The sequence below is a fragment of the Haemaphysalis longicornis genome, unplaced genomic scaffold, assembly GCF_048455015.1.
Source record: "Haemaphysalis longicornis isolate Haplotype H1 unplaced genomic scaffold, Haemaphysalis longicornis Haplotype H1 scaffold_5, whole genome shotgun sequence".
In the NCBI taxonomy this organism is placed as follows: domain Eukaryota; kingdom Metazoa; phylum Arthropoda; class Arachnida; order Ixodida; family Ixodidae; genus Haemaphysalis; species Haemaphysalis longicornis.
The window spans coordinates 20,311,375-20,336,799 of NW_027526385.1; the positions used below are offsets into that span (position 1 = coordinate 20,311,375).

The 25,425-nt window shown below is 45.5% G+C and overlaps 1 protein-coding gene across 3 annotated transcripts in view; it reads right to left on the reverse strand.

The window, feature by feature from the left end:
• LOC144137951 (transmembrane protein 130) overlaps window positions 1-23,923 on the reverse strand; it is a 48,658-nt gene extending 24,735 nt beyond the window's left edge. For 2 of the 3 annotated variants that reach the window (XM_077669989.1, XM_077669990.1), the window contains exons 1-5: window positions 23,622-23,923; window positions 13,166-13,456; window positions 6,903-7,057; window positions 2,815-2,974; window positions 944-1,028 (exon numbers count right to left, since the gene is read on the reverse strand). In XM_077669989.1, the coding sequence (XP_077526115.1) occupies window positions 944-1,028; window positions 2,815-2,974; window positions 6,903-7,057; window positions 13,166-13,456; window positions 23,622-23,721 (791 nt within the window). In that variant the 5' untranslated portion in view covers window positions 23,722-23,923. The remainder of the gene's footprint in view (window positions 1-943; window positions 1,029-2,814; window positions 2,975-6,902; window positions 7,058-13,165; window positions 13,457-23,621) is intronic. The other variant, XM_077669988.1, reaches the window with a different exon arrangement.
• Window positions 23,924-25,425: the final 1,502 nt, after the last annotated feature.

Sequence of the window (25,425 nt, forward strand, 5' to 3'; positions counted from 1 at the left end):
GACTTCAGTGAGGAGGACAGCTCCATGCAGAGTAGGGGGCCATAAAGAAGAAATTTCATTACATAATTAATTGAGTGTTTTTGCTAGAAAGGTAAGGCTTTGACAGCGCTTCTTCCGGCATCTTTATTGTATGAAATTTCAACTTTTGAAAATCTGTTGCAACTTTTTTCTGCATAATGAACCCTCCTCCCCAATTCATGGGAAATTTTCTGGAAAAAAAAAATTTGACTTATTACGTGAGTAAATACGGTAAATTGTTAACTATCTCCCATACACAGCTGGTATGCTTTGGTTTGCTTCCGGCGTTCCTTGGGGTTCCGTACCATTCGTGTTAAAGTCAGGGGTCATTAAAGGTCACCGTCCAATGAGACATATAAAGCTTTCACCTTCATAACCTCGCTATACCTTCTGCATTTACACCTTTTTGCTGCACGCTATAAAGCGGTGAGTTCTTGGCTGCTCGACATTTCATTTTGAATGGAATTTGACGCCTTTTGCAGGAAAATGCGTAGCAGCGCCATCTGTGATAGTGCTAGGAAACTTATGGACTGGTGGTGCTCTACCAAATGTGCGAGGATACGATGCGGAAATGTTGCCTCTCCAGGCGGGTTGAGAGGAGCACGTCTTAAACCTATGCCGTATGCAACTTAAGAGGTGCGACCACAAGCATGGCTAGTTGCTTCATCTAAGCCAACCTCTCTACTGGAAAAATGAGACCGACAAACCTGCTCCCTCATTCACTCATGAAATATGTCTAAACGGAGCTTGGCCCTCTTCTGTTGAAATAGCCTAAGTTCACATTCCCTTTATAATCCTTGCCTGGTGGTGTTTCAGAGCCACTTCGACGAAAGGAAGGGTTTGTCATGCTGACAAGGTATGCTTTTTTTTTAACACATGAACAATGCCGCTGATGAAAGGAAGAAACTTGCTTTTTCTGACATACCTTCCATTGCAGGACACTTGTAGGGAGACGACGTCGCCCCGGCGAAGCCAGACATTCCCCTGGACGCTCACACTTGTGATCGGATCTGGCACGACGAGAAAGCGCGGCAACACGAGGAACATTAGGCGGACAACTCGGCTTGCCAGGAGAAAATCACTACCGATACATTCCTTGAGCAGTAATAAAAAGTCAGTATAATACTGTTGTTGCAAAACACACTGTCAGCCTCCTTTTAGCCTCACAAGTGCTTTTTGAAACCATCAAAATAAAGAAGGCAGCGCAGGTGTAAGAAAATCTGGCAAATATCTGGCACATTTAAACCCTATAAAATTAGAGCTGTAATATTAGAAAATACTACTGTTTTCTAAATGCATTTAAATGCACGTTTTTCTCCCAACTTCATGAACAACTGGAACGCACTAGAGGTTTGAATGTTTTCTGACTAATTTCCTTACTGCTATTGAGACAGCCTTTTGAGCCCATGAACTAACTCCCACTTTTGTCACGTATTCCCAGAGTATTCTGTACTTCCTTTGGTTGCTTTTTTTAGGATTCACACGATTACTGCATTTGCTGTACTGCCGCATTTTTGTATTTTGGTGTGTTGAGTGCTTTTTTTTAATGGGAAACTTTATTCCATAATGCACGAATTATGTAAAAAACACAGTTTGGATGATAGCTGCAAAGGCTAGTGGCCGGTCTAAGATAAAATTACAAGCAATTCACAACCAATTCACAAGCAATTAACCCGTTGAGGGTCACGGCCGTACATGTACGGCATCGGCAAACACTTTCAAAATAATCAACGACGTAAATGTACGGCATTGCTTGTATCTTTAAAAAGCGCGCGTTTTTCGCCAACTTCTGTTGCTTGGCATGTGCTGCCACACTTCGGAAATGCGTCAAATTTTTTTCTTGCGCCGATGGCTCTTTTTATTTGTTTGTGATTTACTTCAGCAGCGCGCTGGGTATTGCCAACTGGGCGCCCGGGCTCCTCTCGCTTCTTTTGCCTGCCACAGACTAAGGTCACCAACGAAATTGATGAGGCTCTTTTCTCCTTTTTTTTTGCTTTTTATGAGCGGTGCGCCGCCTATCGCTCCCGCATCCGGCCGCGCGTGCTCGCGCGCACTCAGCGGCTGGTTTTAGTATTGTCCTCCGGGCGCTTCCCGCTTTTTGCACCCGTGAAACTGATGTCTATCTGATTTTGATTCACTCAAAAGGTGCCGGCTTGTTACTCTCTCGTTCTTATTTAGAATTTTTCTTGTGCTACTCATGAATAAACCACATATATGTAACAACATAAACGATTTTTTTGTCACTTATGGTCACCGTAAAAAAATTATAATTTTTTCTCGAAAAAGATTCATCTGAAGAATTAAAATAAGCAATAAAAAAATTGACCCTGGGGGGTCGTATTTGGCGAAAAAATTTGACCCTCAAAGGGTTAAGCGGCAGAGTGTAAAGGGTTGAAGAAAAATTGAGATGTACACAAGACGACATGTCATAAAACTGTAATTGTACACGTTTCCTCTTGTTCACTATTGTGCATGATTACTGTTTTGGTTGTAACTTGATGCTTTTATTTTGTCCTACCTTAACCTCTCTACAATTTCCAATGGATGATGTAAGTACTTCCAATGGATGATGTAAGTACAATTTCCAATGGATGATGTAAGTACTTTAAATAACAAACAAACACACAAACAAATAGAATAAATAAAAAATCGTCCCTCCCAATGCTATTCTTTGCAACAAGGCTCGACAGCATAGGCTCACGCCTGCAAAGATCACTTTCAATTGACACGAATATCTCAGGTCCATCTAACTTCACTACTGTTGTGAATTGACTAGCAACAAGATCTCTTCCTCACCCTTCGGTGTAATGGTGCGAGCGAACGACCCGAACTTGATGTCCGTGGGAGAAGTTGAATTAGGCCTTGTAATCAAGGCCACCAGAAACACCGAGTGGCTGTCGGTGTCGGTGAAGTTCTTGGTGTAGTATGGTGCATAGATGGACGAGCCATAGTCCAGCTGAAAGCCAAGTGAACACAAAACAAAAACAAGTAGGCAAGAATTAAAATTACACCACTCAACACGCACTCAATGCTGTGCCAAAGAAGTATTATTTGCGACGAAGGACTTTTTGATGGGATAGTTGGTGAATAAACGCCATGATTTGAAGAGCAACAAAAAACAGGGGCGAAAAAACAGTAGACCCGACAGGCGCCTGCCTCGTCTATTCTGTTTCTTTGTCCCTGTTTTTTTCTTGAGCTTCAAATCATGGCAAGTATGTGTGAAGAAGGTTGGGTTACGCACAAAAAATTGCTACGTGCGAAAAGTGCCATTTTCACCCCTGTAAAATGACAAATTGGTTGGGGGAGGGGGCCTTGCGATTTACTACAAAGAGTGTGTAAGGAAGGAATTGTGGACTCTGAACTGTGGCCTCCTACATCTATTGAGGGTGCGTAAGACACCTTGGGAGTGGCGAAGACGTGGCAGAACTGACGTGCCGGTCCATGCACTGCTGCTGATGATGGTGGCGTTCGCTCATGATGATGATAGTGGCACTGAATGCAGATGGTGATGCGCCACTACATATGAAGGGTGTCATACTCCCTCGTGACTAATACCTAGTAGCATTTGCCTGCAACTTTGAAATGGTATGCTATTGCAAACGTTTTTTAGTGTGCAGCACTTAAGTACCCGCTCCTGTGGTTCCACGGTGCCATGATCCCTCGTAACTGGGCGAACAATGGGGACACCGAAGAGAAATAAGACCGAATGAGCAGGGAAGCAAGGAAGAAAGTATAGCGAAAAAAATGAGAAAGAGGGGGGCATGCTGAGACAGCGCGAGAAATTTTCTCCGGTGCCCCGCACTATGAAATAATTGAGAGAACGAAGAGGCCGCTGAAGATAGAGCGCATAGGAAAGCGGGGGATGAAAGTATGGCGAAGTCCCAGCGGCGACATGATACAAGACAGTGTCAGAATATATCGCGCACCTTCATGTGTCCGCTGATGCGGCGATCTCTTCACGAGACACAGCCTGTATGCGCCATCATGCAGAAGACTGCAGTTCACTGTGTGCACAAATTTCGGATTAAGTGGGATCGTAACCAGCCAAATTTTTTCATTCGCTGAAGCCGCAACTTATTTGGTAGCTCTCTCAAAGGGTGGGACTTTCGCTCGTTGGCATCTCCTGTCATCACTTGACAAAATCACGACACTGAAATCGTCTCTACAGGGCACACAGAACTCCCCGACACCCCACAGTAGTGCTTGCTGACGAGTGCAGATTTTGTCCTTAGCCCTGGCCGTGACACAAAAATTTGGGTTTGTAGTTGCAAGTTGTTTCCCGGTGGAAACGAGCTCATTATAGGGAGTATTCACTTGACGTCACCGCAGCACGCAAGTATTCTGGCAACCTAGGCCATACAGGCGGCGGCGATATCTTTGGTGAAACTTGCTTGAGTGCAATGTGGGACGGTGCTGTAACATCAGTGTTTCTTTTTTACGTATGAAAGTTTCCAGCTTTTTAATACAGCTGTTCAAGATGGAACACTTTGCCATAAACCACATTACGTTGGAAGCAGATCAACAAATAATATTTTGTTCCCACTATGTGACATAAAATCTTCTGTTTTCAAGTCTAAACTTTATGGATTTAGGCAATCAAAACGAAAGTAAAGGAAAATTGGACAATAATAGCTTTTACACAGAAAAAAAAAGACCCAACAAACATGTGCCTGGAGAGGAAATTAAAAGAAATATTTTTATCATATACAGCGTAGACCATTTATAACTGCTTATAGTGCGGGACCAGATATAACGTGGGCTTTTGTGACTACCGATGTGCCTCCCATAGAACTCAATGCAAAAGCATACCGCTTAAAATGCGGCCGGCCGAGGCACAATACCGTTTATTGTGCGGTTTTTCGGCGGGTCTACTGATCGACCAGCGGAGCTGGGGCATCGTTTTTGGGTAACAAAAGAAAAAATAAAGGATAAAATCGACCATCTGAAGCAGCGCGCACCCCTTGCTCTACCCGAACTTCAACACACAAAAAGATAGGCACCTTTTACTTCGCGCATACGTGATAACCACAACTGACGCTTGGTTGACGCATTTTTGGGGATAATGACCCCCCCTCCCCGTTCGCTCGCAGCAACCGCATGGCTTGTCGTCGCACACAATTCGTGCACGTCGGCATTGCGCATGCGTTTTTTTTCGCGCACGTGTCGGCGATACCGTGCTCGCAGCGGCTTCTTCGTGTGGCAGTGGGAGGAGCCTGCGACTTTCACCAATCCCGGGCACCTAATGGCGGGACATCCGAAGCGCTCCGAGCAGCCAGCTGGCCACGCCAGAGATGTTTAGGCGTACTACTGCGGTATTTTTAGATGGGTGCTTCCGTAAGCAACGTGGATGGCATTTCTACTTTTCGCCCAAATTATGAGCTCTTTTCTGGCATGAGCACCTTCGCTTGCGCCTCGTGCGGCATTTCAATGAGCGGTTAGAAGCGGTCGCTGGAGTTGCCTGAACCACTTCCCGGCCAGTGCCAACGCCATGTTGCCACCTCTTACTGCGCCGCACACATCACGCCAGTTGTATCCGCGCCGGCGTCGCCGCATCTGCGGCGAGCACTGCACGTTTTTGCGAGAAGAAATCGCTCCATGCGGTTCACGCTTTAGAATGTTGTGCAGATAAGCCATCGCCCTTTCCCTTTCCAAACATCTGCAGATAGCGAGCAGCGCAAAGCCGGAGATTTCCACCGCTACTACGTTGCGCTGATAGCAGCCGCCTGCGGCACCGTGAACACAAGGTGGGGTAAAAAAAAAAAAAAAATTTGCGCTGCCGTTCTTATCACGTTGCCCCACGGCATCTGTTCGTAGACTCAAAAGACGCAGCCATGGTCCTCCAAAACACAATCACAACGGAAGTTAAAGCCGCGCTCGTCGTTTGTAAGGCTGCGCCTACAATATGAGTAACGCCCTGCAGCAGCAGCTAGATGTGGAAAAAAAAAAAAAAAAAGACGAATAAAGACTGTGCCTTTGTTTTTAAGTGCTGTGCATTTGAGTGATGAGAAAAATATGATGACCTGAGAGGTAGGTTGCGATTTGGTTGGTTTCGCGCATGTTTTGGTTATAGTGCGGTACCGCTTATAGTGCGGATTTTTGCGGCTCACGCGAGATACGTTATAAGCGGTCTACACTCTACCCCAAAACAACATCCAACGCTTAAAAGAGTTTCATAAATTCAGAAAGACATTTTATGCATACAGAGCATTAGGAGTTTCTAATATTACTAGCCCTGCAAAAATCACTAAAAGTGCCAGTACAGCAGCAGTATTCTCCTGTGGAAAAAATGAAGGTGCCATTTCCAAAAAAATAAACCAAACTATTCACTGGTGGTAAGCACTTGTGCCTGACAGCTGTACAAACATAACAACCTGCATACAAAACACCCTCACCTCACCACACAGCATCGCACTGCACTGAAAAGAAATGCACTTATCATAGAGGTCTAATTCACCACAAAGCCCCATAAACGGGGGTTTGCTGCCAATCAGACCTCCCAGATAAATGTACCCCATGTCACTAAAATTCTCCTCAGGTTCCACACAAAGAATAAACACCTTTAATGAGGAGCAATGGGAGCAGGCGCTGCTCAGCTCTGAAGAACTACTGCAACTACTACTGATCCAAGAAGCTGAAGAAGCCACCAGGGGTCAAGGACTCCTAGCTGACAACTGAAAAGGAGGACACGGCACCCCCACCCCTTCCCCTTCTAGCTTCCTTGGAAAGAAATAAGGTTTCTCTCTCTCTCTCTCTCTCTCTCTCTCTCTCTCTCTCTCTCTCTCTCTCTCCTCAGGTTCCACTTGCCAAGATTCCACAACCGCAAATCAAATTGCAAGCTACGCGCAAAATCATGACCCCCCTCCCCCCCTCCCACCCCACCTCACCTTCCATGACAGAGTGCTGGTGGAGTTCTTGAAGTAGCCGCTGGGGTCGTGCAGCTCGAAGGTGAAGTTTGTGGTCTTATTTGTGGACACGATAGTCCGGTCGTCCGGCAGCACTTGGCCACCTTGGCTGACCACGATCCTCCCAACAATGTCCCCTGCGCAATCGAGAAGGCCATGAGAATCAACACAACAAAATACAAGTTTAGTTCATTAACCGTTTGCCTACCGTAGACTAGCTAAGCTCGCCCACACGGGTTGTACCGCTCCCACTAAAGATGAGCTGCGCTCGTCCAAGTTAACACAAGCGCTTGCGTGCTACCGCAGTCAAGCTACCCATAAAATATTTCAGTTTCTTTATCATGTTAGCCATGTTTAGCATGTTCTTTATCACGTTAGTTATTTTGAACCGGTTTTATTCATTATACACGTGTTTTTTACCATCGTTTGACAACTTGATGACAAAAGATGTCAGCGTCTCCTGGAGATGACGGCGTCTCCTGTTGCTTCACGACAAGAAATGTTGACAGCCGAGTCCCTAAAGCGCTTCGCCCCTAAAAAACTTCGTTTAACACTTTCACTCCCGTTGATGAGTATAGTCACCATGAGATTTTGTACCACAATGGCCGATGACGCGTACAGTCATTGGTCATGACGATGACACTCATCACCAGTCATTTTGGAGCCCCGACGGTGCTTTTTTGCAAGACACTGGAGCCATGCGGTGAAGACATCTTCCAGCGATCTTTCTTTACACAAAAAAGAAATAAAGGAACCTTATTTCATCGAAATAATGGTGCCGTGTGAAGCCATCTTAGAGCAATCTTAATTACACAGAGAAATAACGAAATGTTATTTCATTGAAATAATGGTGCCGTTTTATTCAGAAAAAAAAACAAAGAGCTCTACAAATTGAGCGGAAAACATTTTTCGGTAAATTTGGTACATTTTTCTTTTTTCCCCTACGGTACGAAAAGAGTTAAAAAGACTCCTCTGTCTAGACAACACTGATAGCAATTTCATCGCAATCTCTGCAACAAATAATCAGGTGGCAGCCGATTTCCCATGATTTCTTTTGGCCAACGGAATCTTTTTCGGAACAGCGCAAAAGAGACGAGGACAAGACGCAGATGGGACGCAGCGCAGATGAGACTCGGATGGGACACAGCGCAGATCTGAGCTGCGTCCCGTCTACGTCTCGTCCTCGTCTCTTTTGCGCTGTTCCAAAGATGATGATGTACCAACATGCTCAAGCTTATACCCTAGTTAACAGAATCATGTTTGTGCAATGGCCGACTGTCGGCCTAAGCCACTGCCAAGAAGCATGACTCAGCAAATGTAGCGAGCACTCTCATTCTGTTTGACCGTATCCCTGAAACGCTAACGTGCTTGTAGTTAACACAGCGATAACTATGTTAATAGTGCTGGCCCTTATTACGCCACTGAAGCACAAAATTTGAGAGTTTCCGAATTTCTTGCGTTCTCTCTGTTTAAAAAACATCTGCCTTGGCTGGGATGGCGCTGAGTGAGCTATCAAAGTTACCTTACAGTTGCACAAAAGAAAATAAGGAAACTTGCAACAGGAAAATAAGACAAAAAAAAGTGCCCAGCCTGTGTGTTTTCTGTGTTGTTAGGTTTCCCTTGTTTTACTGTTTAAACTTCTGCAATTCCGCATTGAAAAGTTCCATAAGAATGTCTTTTCGCTAAGCCACTTAAAGCCCCATTACAAACACACATTATTGATAGGCCCACAACTCTGAGTTCCCCTCACCTCTACTGTGGCAATCAGCAGTGGTTCAGTCACTAAATACTCTCCAAAAGTAATACAGTTAAACCTCGATGTAATGAACTTCAATGTAACGAAACCCTCGATGTAACGAACCACGGAATTTTTTGTGACTTCAAGTGTATGCACACCATGTATTTCCACCCTCTGTGTAACGAAGTCCCGTTCGCCCAAATTTCAATGTAACGAAGTTTCATGGAGATTCAGGCACGAAATTTAAGTTGTAGAAGCAGATTTTGGGAGACGCAAGCGCCGAAATGGGCTCCCAATAAAACGTGAACGGCGACACGGGTCGCCCAACGGCGCGGATGCAGCCAGCCACGGAGTCTTTGAGTAAGCCCCTTGCCTACAAACTGCATGGCGTGCACACACGGCTGGTGCACTGTTTCTGTTTCTGTCGGAGCTTAATCGTCTACGGCTTAATCAGCATCAGCGTTTTCTCCCCGTAAAAACGCAAAATGCGCCTCGCAAGCTACAGGTGCGCTAACACAGCCACGGAGACCACCCGCGCTATGCGGGTAGCTCCAGCGACCGCTTCTAACCGCTCGCTGAAACGCAACTCAAGGGGCAAATAACGTGGGTGAAATTTTCATTGTCCATCAAATATCCTCCGCGGTGGTAAGCCTAATCGCCTCTGGCGTTGCCGCCGCCGCATGCCGCCACTTTGCACTTCGTTCCAAGTTCGCTCATGCCTGTTGAGTTTCATCATCTCAGCAAGCATTTGTGAATATGAGCCTTGCACACGCGTTTTTTTTCACACCGGTGTCCGAGATTGCGTGCTGGCGGCTGGAAGTGACTCGCGCTGCGAGCGGCAGTGGGAGGAGTCTGACCAGTTTCGCCATGGTTTCGCCAATGGGGAGACGCGCACCCTATGGCGGGAGCTTCGAAGCGCTCAGGGATGCCAGCAGGCTAGACGAAAAAGCTTACCGCCGCGGAGGATATTTGATGGGCGCTCTCGTAAGCGGCGACCATGACGTTTTACAGTGAAAATTTCGCCCACGTTATCCACTTTTTTTCTCGCATGCCCCTCTCGTTTGCCCCTCGAGTTGCGTTTCAGTGAGCGGTTAGAAGCGGTCGCTGGAGCTACCCGCATTGCACGGGTGGTCTCTGCGGCTGCGTAAGCATGCCTGTGGGTTGCGGGGCACGTTTTTGCGGGAAGAAAACGCTCCATGCAGTTCACGCTGATGCCCGTGTAGATGATTAAGCCCCGATAGAAACAGAAACAGTGCGGCGGCCATGTATGCACGCCACGTTTTCTTTTTTAGGAAATGCTTCACGGGATGAACACTTCATTATACTAACTGCGAATTTCAATGTAGCGAAATTTCGATGTAACGAAGTAAATTACGAATTTTACCAACTTCGTTACATCGAGGTTTAACTGCAACACGAAAACAGCTGGCAGTGTAACTTGATATGCTAGGGCCCGTAAACAACGTGCTGCTTATCGTTATGGCATCCGTGGCTTGGTGTAATGAGCGTACCATTGCAATACTGATAAGAAACACCAATGAATCCGTGCATTTCATGTAGAGGCGTACAGGCGCAGTCATAACACAGAACGCTTGGCCACAATGAGTGCTATGACGGGCACAGCAACCGTACGGCACATGCACAACCAGTGCCAGAAGCGGTGAGAGCTGTGCGGTGCCTGCTATGGTTCCTCCCACTGCACCACGAGTGGCGAAAGTACACAATCTAGCCATGGCGCTGTACCAAGACGTATTCCAACTGAGTTATCAAGGCACGCATTGCTGCACGCTGAAAATTTGAAATACGCCTTCCACGTCCGGGTCATTTTCGTTACAGAGGTTCGCATTTTCATCCTTGCAAAGAACAATATCACAGGACAAACAATGTTGATTTAGTAAATCCATGCTGCGGACTTATTAGAAGCTTAATTACAAATCGTTCTAAATTTTTGGGTGCATCCTGCCTGAGTGCCTCGATAACTGAGTTCGAATACTTTAACAGGGCACCATGTATGCAGTACTTTCATACAAGAGCACGCAGCGAAGTAATAGTTAACATTGCAGATGATGGCTCTGGTTGCACATATGCCGCAAGAATTCCCCCGGCGTCCGTCGTAGTGCTCCACGGAGCGCAGCCACATGCTCTGTGTTACCTGTAGCAGTAGCTGTGACTGTACACTTCAAATAAAATTAGGGCGCCTCTTTGGAAACCTTATTTACTATAGGGTAACTTGTGACCTCTCCTCCCTCTCCCTTGATCAGGCACACTGAAAAACGTCTGAGCATCAAGCGCTACTCATCAGCTTAAAGGAGCCATGAAGACAAAATACAAGTTGGGTTTATTAGAAAGACCGCTTAGTCCCGATAACAATGATACCAATATCATCGCCATCTTCGAACAATTGATTGATTGTGGCGTTTAACGCGCCGACGCAACGCAGGCGATGAGGCGCGCCGTAGTGGAGGGCTCCGGATTAATTTTGACCACCTGGGGATCTTTATCGTGCGCCGAAATCTCGTACACACGGGCGTTTTTGCTTTTCGCCTCCATCAGAAAAGCGGCCGCCGCGGCCGGGAATCGAACCCGCGACTTCGTGCTCAGCAGCGCAACGCCTTAGCCACTGAGCCACCGCGGCGGGTCGCCATCTTCGAACAAATAACGGAGATATGAAAGAAAACGTGTGAAGCAGTCGCGACCCCCTAGGCCAATTCCCGCAACTTTTCTATGACGTCACGGAACCTTGTTTGTGCAATTGGCGGCTGCCTAACTGACCTGTCGCGCCGACACAAGACTGGACGTCTGTAAAGGGGCCTCTAGTTCCATTTCACCGCATCACTTGAATGCTAACGTGCAGTTAACGCACTGAAAATTATGATTTATTGTTGGCCCGTGTGACGTCATTCGTGCTCATAACACGTCACTGTGGCACAAAATTTGAAAGTTTTTAAATACTTCTTGCTTGGCTCTAATGGAGCTGAGTGAGATACTGAATCCTAGTTCTTTCAGATTAAATGAAGTTGTATTTTCTCTTCATGGCTCCTTTAAGCGTACGTGCTCATGACACGAACTGGCCACCCTAGCAATGCCCCTCTGGATTCAGCTTAGTTACATTTAGTAGCTCCAAATGCCAACAACGCGTTCAATCGTTTTCAAACAGCTCAGTGTTTAGAATGCCACCCAGCAGCAGTCAAGCTCAATACTAGAGTCATCTAGAGAGTCATCCAACTTGGCTCCTATTTTTAAAGCTGTACTGACTAAGCTCAGAATGTGTGGTCCAACAGTATAGCAGTGGTGTTCCCGCAACTTCATTTGGAGCACGGAAGTTTGATTTCAGCTGCAGCGCCTTTCTTTTCAGTTTCTTTACATCGAAATGACTTTGTTCCTGAGGTGAATTCAAAAGAAGGAAAACGGTGCAAGACGTTTCCTATCCTGAGAGAACTGAGCCGCGTGGCCCCATTTAAAGGTGTGCCTCGCATAGAGGAGTGTTCCACTTAAGTGTTCCGTGTAAATGCATTTCCTGCTTGAAGAAATGCCCATTTAGATGGGTGTCCCATTTGAAGGAGTGTTCTATTTAAACAAGTGTCCCGTTAAAATGAGCGTTCCGCTTTAAAGGAATGTCCCATTTAAGGAGTGCTTCGTTAAAACAAGTGTTCCATTTCAATTCGTGTCCCGCTTAAAGGAATGTCCCATTTAGAAGGGTTTCTGATTTAAAGGCGTTTTGCTTTAACAAGTGTCCCATTAAAACGAGTGTTCCATTTATATGAGTGTCCAAGGAATGTCCCATTTAGAAGGGTGTCCCATTTAAGACGTGTTTTGTTTATTCACGTGTCCTGTTAAAATAAGTGTTCCATTTAAATGTGTGTCCTGCTTAGAGGAATGCCCCATTTAGAAGGGTGTCCCATTTGAAAGGAGTGCTCCGTTTAAACAAGTGTTCCGTTAAAATGAGTGTTCCATTTATATGCGTGTCCCACTTAAAGGAATGCCTCATTTAAAAGAATGTCCCACTTAGAAGGGTGTCCGATTAAGAGAAGTGTTTCATTTAAACAAGTGTCCCGTTAAAATAAGTGTTCCATTTAAATGTCTGTCCCACTTAAAGGAATGTCCCATTTAGAGGAATGTCCCCATTCAGAAGGGTGTCTGATTTAAAGGAGTGCTCCGTTTAACAAGTGTCTTGTAAAAAGAAGTGTTCCGTTTAAATGCACGCCCCGCTTGAAGTAATGTCCCATTTAGAAGGGTGTCCCATTTAAAGATGTGTTCCGTTTAAACAAGTCTCCTGTTAAAAATGAGTGTTCCATTTAAATGCGTGTCCCGCTTAACAGAATGTCCCATTTAGAATGGTGTCCCGCTTAAAGGAGTGTCCCGTTAAAATGAGCACTCCGTTTCATCTGAGTGTCCCACTTAAAGGAGTCTCTCAAAAAAAGTTGTGATATCTGCTGACACGGCCTTAGAACAAAAGCAAGTCCTCCAAACTCCCACAGTTGCTCGTGCGCAGTGCACTAGTACTCACGGGTGAGCTGGAACTTGGAGGCCCCCTCGGCGATCTTGCGGTGGGAGAAGAAGTATCGCCTCATGACCTGCACGCCCATGACGTACTCGCCGTCGGGGCTGGCCGAGCTCAGGAAGGTCATGGGCAGCACGGCCAGCGTGCCGTTCACGATGGCATCCTTTGGCTGGGCGGCATGCGGCACGTTGTGGCTGAAGTAGTAGTACAGCTCGGGGAAGTCCCCGTCCAGAATCTCCGCCCGGAAGGTGATCGTCGAGTCCAGGATCGCCGGCCCATCGTTGGTGAAGTTCAGCTCTGGGAGGGAAAAGGCAAGGACGGTGGTACGTCATCCCACTGTTGCAACGGAGCGCAAGGGTCATAGCGATTCATAATATATACTAGAGGGAAATCTGTCGCTGCAGTCGCGGGCCGCCGTGGGTGGCGCCATTGCCGCTAGCGACGTTCCTCGCCTACTTGGCTTAGATAGGCATATGGCTTCTTTTTTATCTCGAAGCCAAAATCAACAAAAAAGGGTCACATTTTTTTTCTTGTTCATCGTGCTTGAAGCTTCCACATAATCACTGACAAATTAGTCTTTCTGGAGGTTCAATATTATAATAACAAAACAAATTTTGTGAACCTTGTACAGTAATAGAGTTGCTTTTTTGCAGCCAGAGCCAACTTTTCAGCCTGTTCATGAGCCATGCCAAGGACAAGTGGAACGTGCCTGCCCGGTACATGATGGAACGCTCACCGAAGCGTGGCTCCCCTAGACAGTGGTGCCAGATTTTCCTTTAGTGTACATAAGTATGAAACTCTATGGCAAGGGTGACTTTAATGTGAAAATCCTCGACAGAACTCTGTCTGGTTGGGCTAAACTTGAGGAAGAGGCAAATACACCAACCCAGGGCGTTTACTGAAAGCGGTCCCAATGTTTCGGATCCTACTCGGCTTCATCAGGGGGGACTGTGTAAGACAAGAAGCAGTATTTTATAAGGTGTGCTTTCTTTTTCTTTTTATTCGCCTCTTGCCCTCGCCCATCGGAGGCCATGGGCTTAGATGGTGATCTATTCAGGCTTTCCCAGTTCCCTTGTATGTGCCAGGACTCGAGGAGTATTCTTTCTGAGTAATTGCTTTCAGTCACAATCACCTGCGCACCATCCAAGTTAATCCTGCGGTCAGCTTTTTCGCAGGGTTCGGCCAAAATGCACTGCGCTGAATGTCCGACTTGCGAACGTCGTTTTTGTGTTGTCGGAGGCGTTCCGGGAGGTTCCTGGTCTTGAACTGGTGTCGAAGCAGGACAAAACTGACCAAAGCAGTACAAGTGTGCCGCCACACTTCAGGCTTAACTATGATTGTGCTCTTTTCCACTCTCCCCTGTGATGGCGGGGCTTGAAAAGCAAACCTGAGCCCTATCGAGCGTCATTTCTCACTCTTGTGTTGCAAGTGCGCCTCAACAAACGGGTTCTCCAGCATCTGGCGTCGACTCCCTGCGTTGGCCTGGGACCCAGCTCGGCCAAACGCAACACTATACATTTGGGCTCTTCAATCATCATTATTGGACTCACTGTGAGCTCCCCGAGAAGCAGCACAGCATTTTTTTTCTTCATGTTTCTATGGCGTGTGGAGTCGGACCACCCGCAGACTATCCACGGTGAGTCTGTGATTGTAAATCAAAGCACTTTAAATGACTGACTTGTTAGAGGAACAATGCGAGGACAATCTGGTACCCTATAAGAAACACTGATGGATAATAAGTGGACAGTGAACTGCAATGATGATCCCCCTCCATCAAGGATGCCTTTCAGTTTACACATTTATATTTAGAACACTGTGAAGCAGTGTGCAAAGTATGCTTGGGTGTCCGTGAATGCATACATCACTAGCTGCGTTCGTATGCTGCATTGTTACCAATTCTTTCAAAGGAAATATTAACTTTGATTTTTTTCTGCCTAACACAATCACCCCTTTCATCCTTATTCGCTAACTTTTTGCCGCTAACAGGGTGGTGCTACCCACCACCTTCCGTTCTGAAGTTCTTACTGAGGCCTTTAGACCAGAGAAATTCGCAGTCGTGTGGTTGAAAAACACACAAGAATACAGTTTCCTAGTTCTATATTTTAGCATCAGAGTATCTGCATTCAGAAAACGAAGGCTAAAACTTCTCATCCAGAATTTCCTGCAACTTACACTCTTTCTAACGTGTCAAATGCCAAGTTAAGTGTTTGCATGTTGAGTTAACTGAACTGGTTTCTGCTGTAAGCAAAAAAAAAAAAAAAAAAGCGACACATCCATAGCAGAAGCCTCTTTCAGAGAGGAACACATCTTTTTCTTTTCCACATCGTAATTCACACAGTTCCCCCTTTACTATTTGCTAAAGAAATCCTGTTCATGTGCCCAAAATACAATTAAGAATGACGGACTAAAATGTCATTGTATAACATTATAGTCATTGTCCCTCTTCAATCCACCCAAATTCCAGAAAGTCCAGAGTAACAAGCCAATGTGAACCAAGGACAGGGCTAACCAGAGCGCTGGAACCAAGAACAAGAAATGAACTGCGGTAAAGTAATAGTTGGTATAAGTTCATCTTCGTAGTGCACACAGATGGGACAAAAACAGGAGGAAACGCACTTGTCCTGTGTTTTCCTCCTGTTTCTGTCCCGTTCTTTTTGTGCTGTGAAAACGAACTTGAACCAACTAGTCCGGTTTTCTACGTTACTACAGTTCATTTCTTGTTCCATGGGCTTCAGAGCTTGTCTTCTGTTTTCTTCCTGTCTCTTTCCTGTTCTGTTTGCGCTGTGAAAATTAACTTATAGCAACTTCATTACCACAGTTCATTTCTTCTTTTGCGGGCTTCAGTGTTTGTCCTGCGTTTTTCTCCTGTCTCCGTCCCATGCTTTTTGCACTGCTAAGATGAACATGTACCAACTAGCTCGGTTGTCTAAATTACTACAGTTCATTTCTTGTTTTACGAGCTTCAGCACTTGTCCTGTGTTTTCCTCCTGTTTTGTCCTGTTCTGTGTGTGCCGTGAAAATTAATTTGTACCAACTAGCCCAGTTTTATCCGTTACTGCAGTTAATTCCCGGTTTTACGGGCTTCAGCGTTTGTCCTGCGTTTGCCTTCTGTCTTTGTCCCATTCTGTTTGCACTGTAAAAATCAACTCCTACCAACTAGCCTGGTATTCTATGTTACTACAGCTTATACGGGCTTCAGCGTTTGTCCTGTGTTTTCTTGCTGTCTTTGTCCCGTTCTTTTTTGTGCTGTGGAGATGAACTTGAACCAAGAACACTCAGACCAAAAACTAAGCAAACTTGCACATCCGGTATCTCTGTTTGTATTGCTTTTGTTTAGGGACCTTTAAGACCAGACACCCCCGCTATGGATTGTGCGAAATAGCAGACAACAATGGCCCTTTGACAATGATAGAGCCCATACGGCAAAATGCTCTTGACAGAAGAAAAAAAACTAGGAGGAGCCTCAGACTTCTGCTATAAATTCAGGCAGCAATGCTATCAATACTGCCTTCAATATAAACCTACAATTTTTTATAGCAGCATTCATAGGAACAGCACGGATAACATTAATCTCATTTCTTGGTACCACTGCTAAACCATTAATTTAGATTAAACTACTTTCGCTATCATCCCACAGCTCATTCATTAAGATAAACGTTTATACCAGCGACATGGTGTAAAAATAACTTGCTGAGCATTAATGCTGCCAAACCAAACTTCATGATCTTCACGTCACATCAAAGGACCGTTGCCGGATGTCCTTGCATTACCCCCGGTTCTCGTCTACTCTTTCCATGTGACAGTGTGACATTTCTTGGCGTAGAACTTGACAAGAACTTAAAATTCAATAACCATATCGCATCAACAGCAAGAAAAACAGCTAACGGTATTAGAGTGCTCTATAAAGTTCGTTCCTTTTTTAGTGAACGCATCCTTATCTCACTTTACTACGCATTCTTACACAGTCACATAGCATACAGCATATCATCTTGGGGAAATACATAGAAAACTCATTTATCTCCACTACAACATATTCAAAATCAAGCTATTCGAATTATAACCTTTAGCCACTTCCAATCGAACGCCGTTTCTTGCCTTTGTGCTTATAATAACTTGTCGGTTTCAGAACTTGTTAAGTATTCCCATGGCCTATTAGTTTATAATTTCATTAATGGGAACCTCCCCATTCAGTTAATTAGTACTGACCAACTTCCTCGTGGTAACTCCACTCGATTTTCTTTAAACATGAACTATTTATTGCCAAAAGTAACAACGAACTACGGAAAGTTTCAAACTAACTTTTCGGCTATACACTTTTGGAATACGCTGCTGCTCTCTATAAAAACGTGTCGTACTATGTATACATTTAAAAATAATTTGCGGCTGTTCTTATCCCAACCTGAATAATGTGACTTGGTTGTACCATGTATAGTTTTGTTCCTTTATTCTGTGCATTTCTAATATGATTCGGGCTTATGATGTTTATGATGCTTATGACGTGTTTATGATCATACACCGTTTTCTATCTTGCTGATATTAGTTTTTTTCCCTTGCATTGCTACTATGCTTCTTGCTTATGTTCTTGCATTTCTACCATTCCTTATCTTGGTGATTTTTTTTTTTCCTTTTTTCCATGGATTGCTAAAACGTTTCTTGCTGATCACCTTCTTGCATATATACCGTAATTTATCTTGCTGATATTATTTTGCGTTTCGTTGATTGATATATTTGTGCTTATAACGTGTGTTTCCATCTGTTTAATGAATAACAGGAGGTCCCCCCTACAGTCTCTGACACTGGGACCTCCTTCTGAAATCTTGTATTGTACACATTCTTCTTGTAACACAAAATGAAATAAATTCAAATTCAAATAAATTCGAATTCAAAAGAGTTGCGCACATACAAGCACAAGAGCAGTCCAGCTTGCTTTCTCGCTTAAATTCTAGCCAGCAGAAAAGACACCCTCCTCATAGCATCAGCTTACAGAAGTCAGTCAAAATTCGTATCGTTTCCAAGGTACGGAACAGCTGGCTTTAAACTGTTGCAGTAACTCTTCCTTACGTGAGGCAGCTGCTGCTTACGTCCAATTCTATCACACCTGCTGCTTCCTTCAAGTTCTTTACCCAAACGTGCTTTCGTCGGAGCACACAGCTCGAAAGAAAACAAGGTTAGTCGCAAGTAGTGCGTCTACAGTTTTTTGATCTGATTGTAGGGTTTAACGCGCCGACGCAACGCAGGCGATGAGGCGCGCCGTAGTGGAGGGCTCCGGATTTTTTTGACCACCTGGAGATCTTTAACGTGCGCCGAAATCTCGTACACACGGGCGTTTTTGCTTTTCGCCTCCATGTCTACAGTTTTTTTAATTCTACGTTAAGAAATGACATCGGAGGTTCCACGAAGCAGCTGATAATCTGAGGGTTTGCTAATTTGAGGCACTAATTTAAATACACTGTGCTTTAAGTTTCTTACCCATACACAAGCAGTGGCGTAGCCAGGAATTTATTCCAGGGGGGTGTAATGTGCCATTGAACAAAAAATAAAAACAAAAACAACAAAAACAAAGAAACTGTGCTGGATGTCCAAACAATATATGTGATTTTTCCACATGCATAAATTTTGGAAAGGGGGGCGGGGGGGGAGTTCTGACACTGAAACACCCCCCCCTGGCTACATATCTGTACAGAAGTACGCATTTAACGGTCATACTCTGAATTGCTCTGTAGTATTTTAAATTACTTCTGCTCGATTTTGGTGCACGTTAGAAATACCCAGGTGGTCAGAAGTTATCCAGAGCCCTGAACAAGTAAAACTCCCCAAAATTTGAAAAACGAATTCATATTTCTTCTGCCTATTCGAACAATAAGCGCTTGTCCCCGCTGAGGGTACTTGACTTTCTAAATAGCATTTAAAACTTAACTAAATGGCACACATTTTGATCTTCTACCCAATTTAACCGCGAGATGCCATCGATAGGGCCTTAGAAAAGAAAATAGAAGTGCAAATAGATTGCACTGCTGTCTTGGGGCCACAGTGCCAAGCTGACATTCTTCATCCACCGTGCCGTCCTTTTCGAAACAATGGAAACTGACGCACTTCCTTTTCGCTCTCCCTCTCGGCTAAAGCGGTCTATTTTTTTACTTTTTGCGTAACCGCACTTTTGTCTCCTCTTCACACGGAAGAGCTGTCAAACGCTGGCTCGCGTCACACCCAACAGAAAATACGGCAGTCCACAGGTGTCCACACGCAACCACTGACATGACCTAGGTAGATGAAGTCATCGCCTCAGTCACCTACGGCCTACAAACTTGTGCGGGATATGGAAATTGCTTTCACCAATACTTCTTGTGCCCGCTAATGTACAGCTAACTAGTAAAATTGTTTGCAACCTTGGGGTACCTCATGCTTGTAACAAAAACTAATAAAACTTCACTGCAGCTGATGAACAAACATAGGTCAAGCGAATAATTGGTGCTTTGTTAGCATTTCAGTTGATTAAAGGAGCCATGAAGATAAAATACAAGTTGGGTTTATTAAAAAGACTGCTTAGTCCCGATAACAATGATACCAATATCATCGCTATCTTCGAACAAATAACGGAGATATTGAAGAAAACGTGTGAAGCAGTCGCGACCCCCTCGCCAATGTCCCGCAACTTTTCTATGATGTCACAGAACCTTGTTTGTGCGATTGGCGGCCGCCTAACTGACCTGTCGCAACGCCACATGAGTGGACGTCTGTAATGGGGCCTCTAGTTCCATTTGACCGCATCACTTGAATGCTAACGTGCAGTTAACGCACTGAAAATTATGTTTTATTGTTGGCCCGTACGACGTCATTCTTGCTCATAACACGTCACTGTGGCGCAAAATTTGAAAGTTTTTAAATACTTCTTGCTTTTTTTCGTTAAAAAAACGTCTTTTGTGGCTGTGATGGAGCTGAGTGACCTACTGAATCCTAGTTTTTTCAAATTAAACGAAGTTGTATTTTCTCTTCATGGCTCCTTTAAGCAATTACAAATTGCACGGGCGAAGTCAAGCTTCGGTAAAATTGGGGTTCAATAGATTGAGACAAAGTACGATTGGTTGGGGAATTTCACTAGTCGCCCGGGAAATTACACCAAGCGTACGGAGACAGGAGTTGGTCAGGTCACCACCGTGGTCACGTAGTTTACATGTGAGTGGAAAAGTGGTTTTACATCCGTCATTACACCCAAATCACGCGCTGCAGTAGCGCGTTATACGGGTTCACCGATCTGGGGAGTAGAAGTAGTAGTATAAACGTTTATTTGCCCCAAATGGAGTATACGGAAAATTGAGCGGGGCAGTCTTACTAGTATATGATATCACGATAGTTTCGGGGAGATTAAACTGTCAATAGTCGCTGTAGCACCATTCCGTAACTGGTTTAAACCACTCAATATGTCATTTGCATTTTCAGTACACCCTTATTAAAGCCTATTAAGACTACCAGACCCAAAGCAAGCAAACTATATAAATTCCCCGCATTTCCCCGAGGGGAAGAATGTGAAAGTGCGAATGCACGAGTTGAATTTGCGCGGTTCGGTAATGTTCGCGAAAGAGAGATCACACACACACACACAACTACAAAGAAAGAAAGATGCATTTATTCACAGACACCTATTTGTGTTGTCGTTGTACTTGAGTGCTAGAGCGGATCTCAGCTTTGAAATTTCGTGTCAGTACTCCTTTAAGCAGGTGCATTAGCCCTTCTCACGCCCGATTCTTGGCCAATCCCCCGCGTGGGTATGTGCCATGTCAGCGGCCAGGCAGCGCGCGCCCATCTCCCCCCGTTGCCAAGGAAGACGAGGAGACTCCTGGCCAATCCCCCACGTGGGTATGTGCCATGTCAGCGGCCAGGCTGCACGCGCCCATCTCCACGTGCGCGGACATCGCCGGTGGACGCAGGTTTAGGGTCGCTTAAGAAGCGCATTGCACTTAAAAAAAATTAAAGCCATTCTGCTTAATGTGAAAGCTTTCGGAAGTGCAGAGCAGTGATTCGCCATAATGGACTGTAGCGCCGTTCTCCACTCACGGCTACCACCCAATGCAATTCAAATTTCCCGCCTTCGCAGTGCTCACGCACACCCTGCCTGAAACTGCACCAGTGGCAGTTCTGTTCTTTTTGTGCTTGCTTTTCCTCCTGCACATGCCGGCGTTGCACTACCATCTTTTTTCACTTACCATCGTAAAAAACCAACCCAACGAGCGTTCCTAACTAGATGAACGTGGGCGCTGCCGGTCAACTACGTATATTTTGCCTCAAATGTACATGCAGTTTTTTTTGCGCTAGACAATGGGGAGATGTATGACGAGCGGCAGCGGTTCCCGAGTTTCAAACACTTATGACTATATAAACCGCTTGGCTTTCGAAGCCTCTGGGTTACACAGCAATGACAGCCGCTACGACGGAAGGCTGTGTGGCTCTACTGTGGTCCAGCGAGCAAGCTATGGCGACAAGGCGACGAGCCCCTAAAGTGCTCTGCACTTAATACGTGTCTGTGCGGTGTTGGTGAAGCTGGAACTGCTTACTGCCTTGGCTTTTGTATCGCACAAAGCAGGCTTACCCCATGCACTTAGTCACTACTCTCCAAGACAGGTAAACTTTTTTTCCCAAAAAATTTTTGCATGCCTAGACGGCAGCGCTAAGAACTTGGAAATTTAAGTCTAATTCTCTGAGCTACCAAGAACTCAAAAACAAAACTTCTTTTTCAGACATCACCCTGCCTCAACAGACGGGACAAAATCCACACACAGTAGTACGATGTGGACTAAACATCACCACTGGTACTGCCAATCATGTGACAACAGATAATCATTGTTTACCACAGTCGACCAGACATGTTATCTTTGGAACATGGGTGATAGTCAGAACGTGGCACAAACATCCATTGCCTGTGCGTGCTCGCAGAGTTTATCGTGTCGTTCTTTCCGTATGACACAACAAACTGCCAAAACCTCAGATAACAAGATAAAGCCCTGGCGCTTAAGCTCTAAACAGAAAGCATAGCCACTAATGATCCTGGTTTTAACTTTGCAATGCTTCAATAAACTATTAAACTAACCGAATTAAACTCTAAGGACTGGCGTAACCATAGGCACTTTCTGCATGCTTGCCTCCTTGCAAAGTGGAGCTTTTTGCATGGGTCAGAAAAATTTATATGGTTTGATAAGCTGGCAATTTATACTTCAGTGTCATATGCGGCAGCCTTCTTCTGAGTGGAGAAAAATACTCAGAATCATCCCCAAAACCTCACTCTCGGTACATCACATGAAGCGAAAGAATTTACACAATGCGGAGATGTCACTGTCAGAATTCGTAGAGAGTGGAAAAGTACTTCGAGTTATGCTTAGAAACTCGAAAACGGCAGAAAAGCTGAGTTGGCATTCATGTCCACAATCGCTCAGTGCACACAAGCGATTCTGTCCGGTTAACCGCGAGTGACTGTACACAAGTGACAAGCGGATTCTAAATTTTCGATGCTCAGAAAGTAACCGCTCTCGGATTCTGCACCGGCGCCAGCACGGATCGCGATCAAAATCGACACGGCATTGCGTCATACCCGGGAGAAGGTGTCGACACGAGCATACGCGCATCGTCGCTTCAGCCGTCAGCGCTGAAATCTTTTTTTTTTTTTTCTTTTCGGTCAGGGAAAACACTGCGACGGGTACCGACGTCTTCAGCAAGAGTGCCGTCGCAAGTACGAAGTCATCGAAAAATTTTGCAGTGGCGGTCGAGACGAACGCTAGAATCGGACACTCGTTTTAATCGCGATTTTATCAGTTAAAAAAATACTCCGACCGGGGATAACGTACTCGAGAGGGCTTCCCCGAAGCAGCGAAAGGAACGCGTCGGCAACTATTTCAGGCTGGTTTGAAACTATCCCGTACGAGCTAGGCAAGTAACCGAGAACGGAAGTATGGTGAATGCGAAGCACGTCAAAGCGGGCCGGGGTCTGAACGATTGATACCGCTAAAGTTAAACAGGATTTCCATTACAGCTAGAAAAGAAAATGACCACAGACAACACCGCATAATTCAGAAACAATGAAAGGATGAAAGAGGCGACGGCGGACGCGAGATGCAACGACTGCGTGCGTGACCGATGCCCGACTCTGAGAACAATCGTGCCACTGAACATCTGGCGTACGCCTCCTCGTTGGTGGTTCGTTATAAGCGGAAGTTATAAACAAAGAACACGAGTAACAGGCACATGGACGTTTGCCCGGAGGGCTAGCAAACGTTGCGAGAGCCAACGAACACAAAGAAAACAAACAACGCTAAAGAAACCACCTCATGCTGTTTACATGGGTTGCCGACCGACGCTTCAACAGCAATACGCCTAGGAATAACCGCATGGAAATGCAGTGAAACTGCCGTTAAACGGGTCATACCTGGCAAAACAAAACAAAAAAACCCTGCTTTAAAGGCGGGGTGAGGCTCACCGGCTGCTAGCGAAGGGGCTGACAACACCCACAGGAACGTCGCAGTTGACAGCAGTAGCCTCTCGCACGGCCGTACGGACGACGCTCCGTCGTCGTCCATTTCACCGATGAACGCCGCTTGCAGACACCTACTTTGTCTTGCGCGTATATCGCTGCTTCACTTTCTATGGGAAGAACCTTCCGTCATTTTCGCACTACGCCGGCGTGGCATGCTGCGATGTAGTTTCAGGGCATCCGTCCGTACTCGGCCACCCGCAAACAGTGCTTGCGTGCCTTTGCGGCACTGTGCCCGACTTGGCTTGGCTTGGCTTCGCGCTTCCAGCTGGCTCCATTCGGCTCGGGCGGCGATTTCAAATATTTAGAATACTGTACCATGCGTACACTTACAGTTTGTCGTAATGGACCAACGCGTTTCCTCTTATGGGATCTAAACAGAAATAGGCATAGCCTCCAATACTTCTTGTCCCCTTCCCGCAGGCGAAGCAGAAGGGGGCTAAGGAAGGGGTAGGGGCTAAAAGCTAAGCTTGTTTCAACATTGGAAACAAATGCCTTCAAAATATTGCCTCTTCGACCCCCGCTGTGTTAGCCTATCCTACGGCTACTTTCAAATGTACAGTATAATCTCGATAAACGGAAACCGCTTAAACGGAATTGCCGCTTAAATGGAACAGTAGCTTGTAAGTTGGTTGATTTTGTATTCAAATAGCGTAAAAAAATTCTCGGTAATCACAACTAAAATTTCCGCGTCACCGTTTAAACGGAACTGGAAATGAAACTTCTTGTGAAACCCATTGGCATGAGAATCAACCTACGGTTCTGGCTGTTTCGTTTTTGTTTTGTTTTTTCTTCCATGTTTTTTTAGCGTCGTTGTCCTCATAAGCCTCGTCTCGTAAGTGTTCAGTCGTGTTAGCGCAACGAATGCAACATCGCAGTTCTTGTTCCAGTCGTTCGGTCTCGATTCAAGACGCCGATGTTACAGGGCTCAGCTCCTGCCGCCTCGTTCGTGCCATCGTGGGGCTATTCGCGCTTCATTACCACGTTGCCCTCTTATAAATTCGGTGGCTCGTAAGCACTCGCGAAGTTGAGGCATCTAGCCTCCGTGAAGATGCAGTCGCAAGGACTCAAACAAAAATAATTGATGCATTTTGTAGCGCTCAGCGACTCATTGTTGGAAAATCAACTTTGTGAATGGTGTGCCTAAACCTCTTGTAGTTTTCTTGCTTTCTGAAAAACTATCAGCTACATTCATCTTCTAGTACTTGGAGTTCCATGCAATGGTACTAAGAGTGTGTACGCACATAGCTTTGCACTTTCACACATCTATCTCAGTAAATGGAATTCCTGTTAAACGGAACTAATTTTTTCGGTCCCTTGAAGTTCCGTTTATCGAGAGTGTACTGCACTTGTCTGAGCCGCAGGAGGCGGGGGCCAGCAGAACAGGGGTGGAATTCTCAGCTTTGCCTATTTCATATGCGTTACAGTGTCCATCTCGAGCGAGCCCTGACTGGGTGAAAGCGGGCTGATCGGACGTGAAGAAACACACGCAAATCGGGCGTCGGTTATATGCACTTCTTTCTTCGGAGGCACTGCGAGTGCAACTACGCCACGACTGAAACGGGCGCAAAATGGACATTTTAGGGGCGAAGCACCTTAGGACTTCGCTTTGTCCGGGGCTTCGCCAGTGTCCAGTGTTGCGTATGCGCGAGGAGCATTGGATTGGATTGAAATGGATTGGATTGGATTAAATTGAATTTTATACTGTACACACGCGTTGTCACTCACTTACATGCGCGGGTGGGCAGTG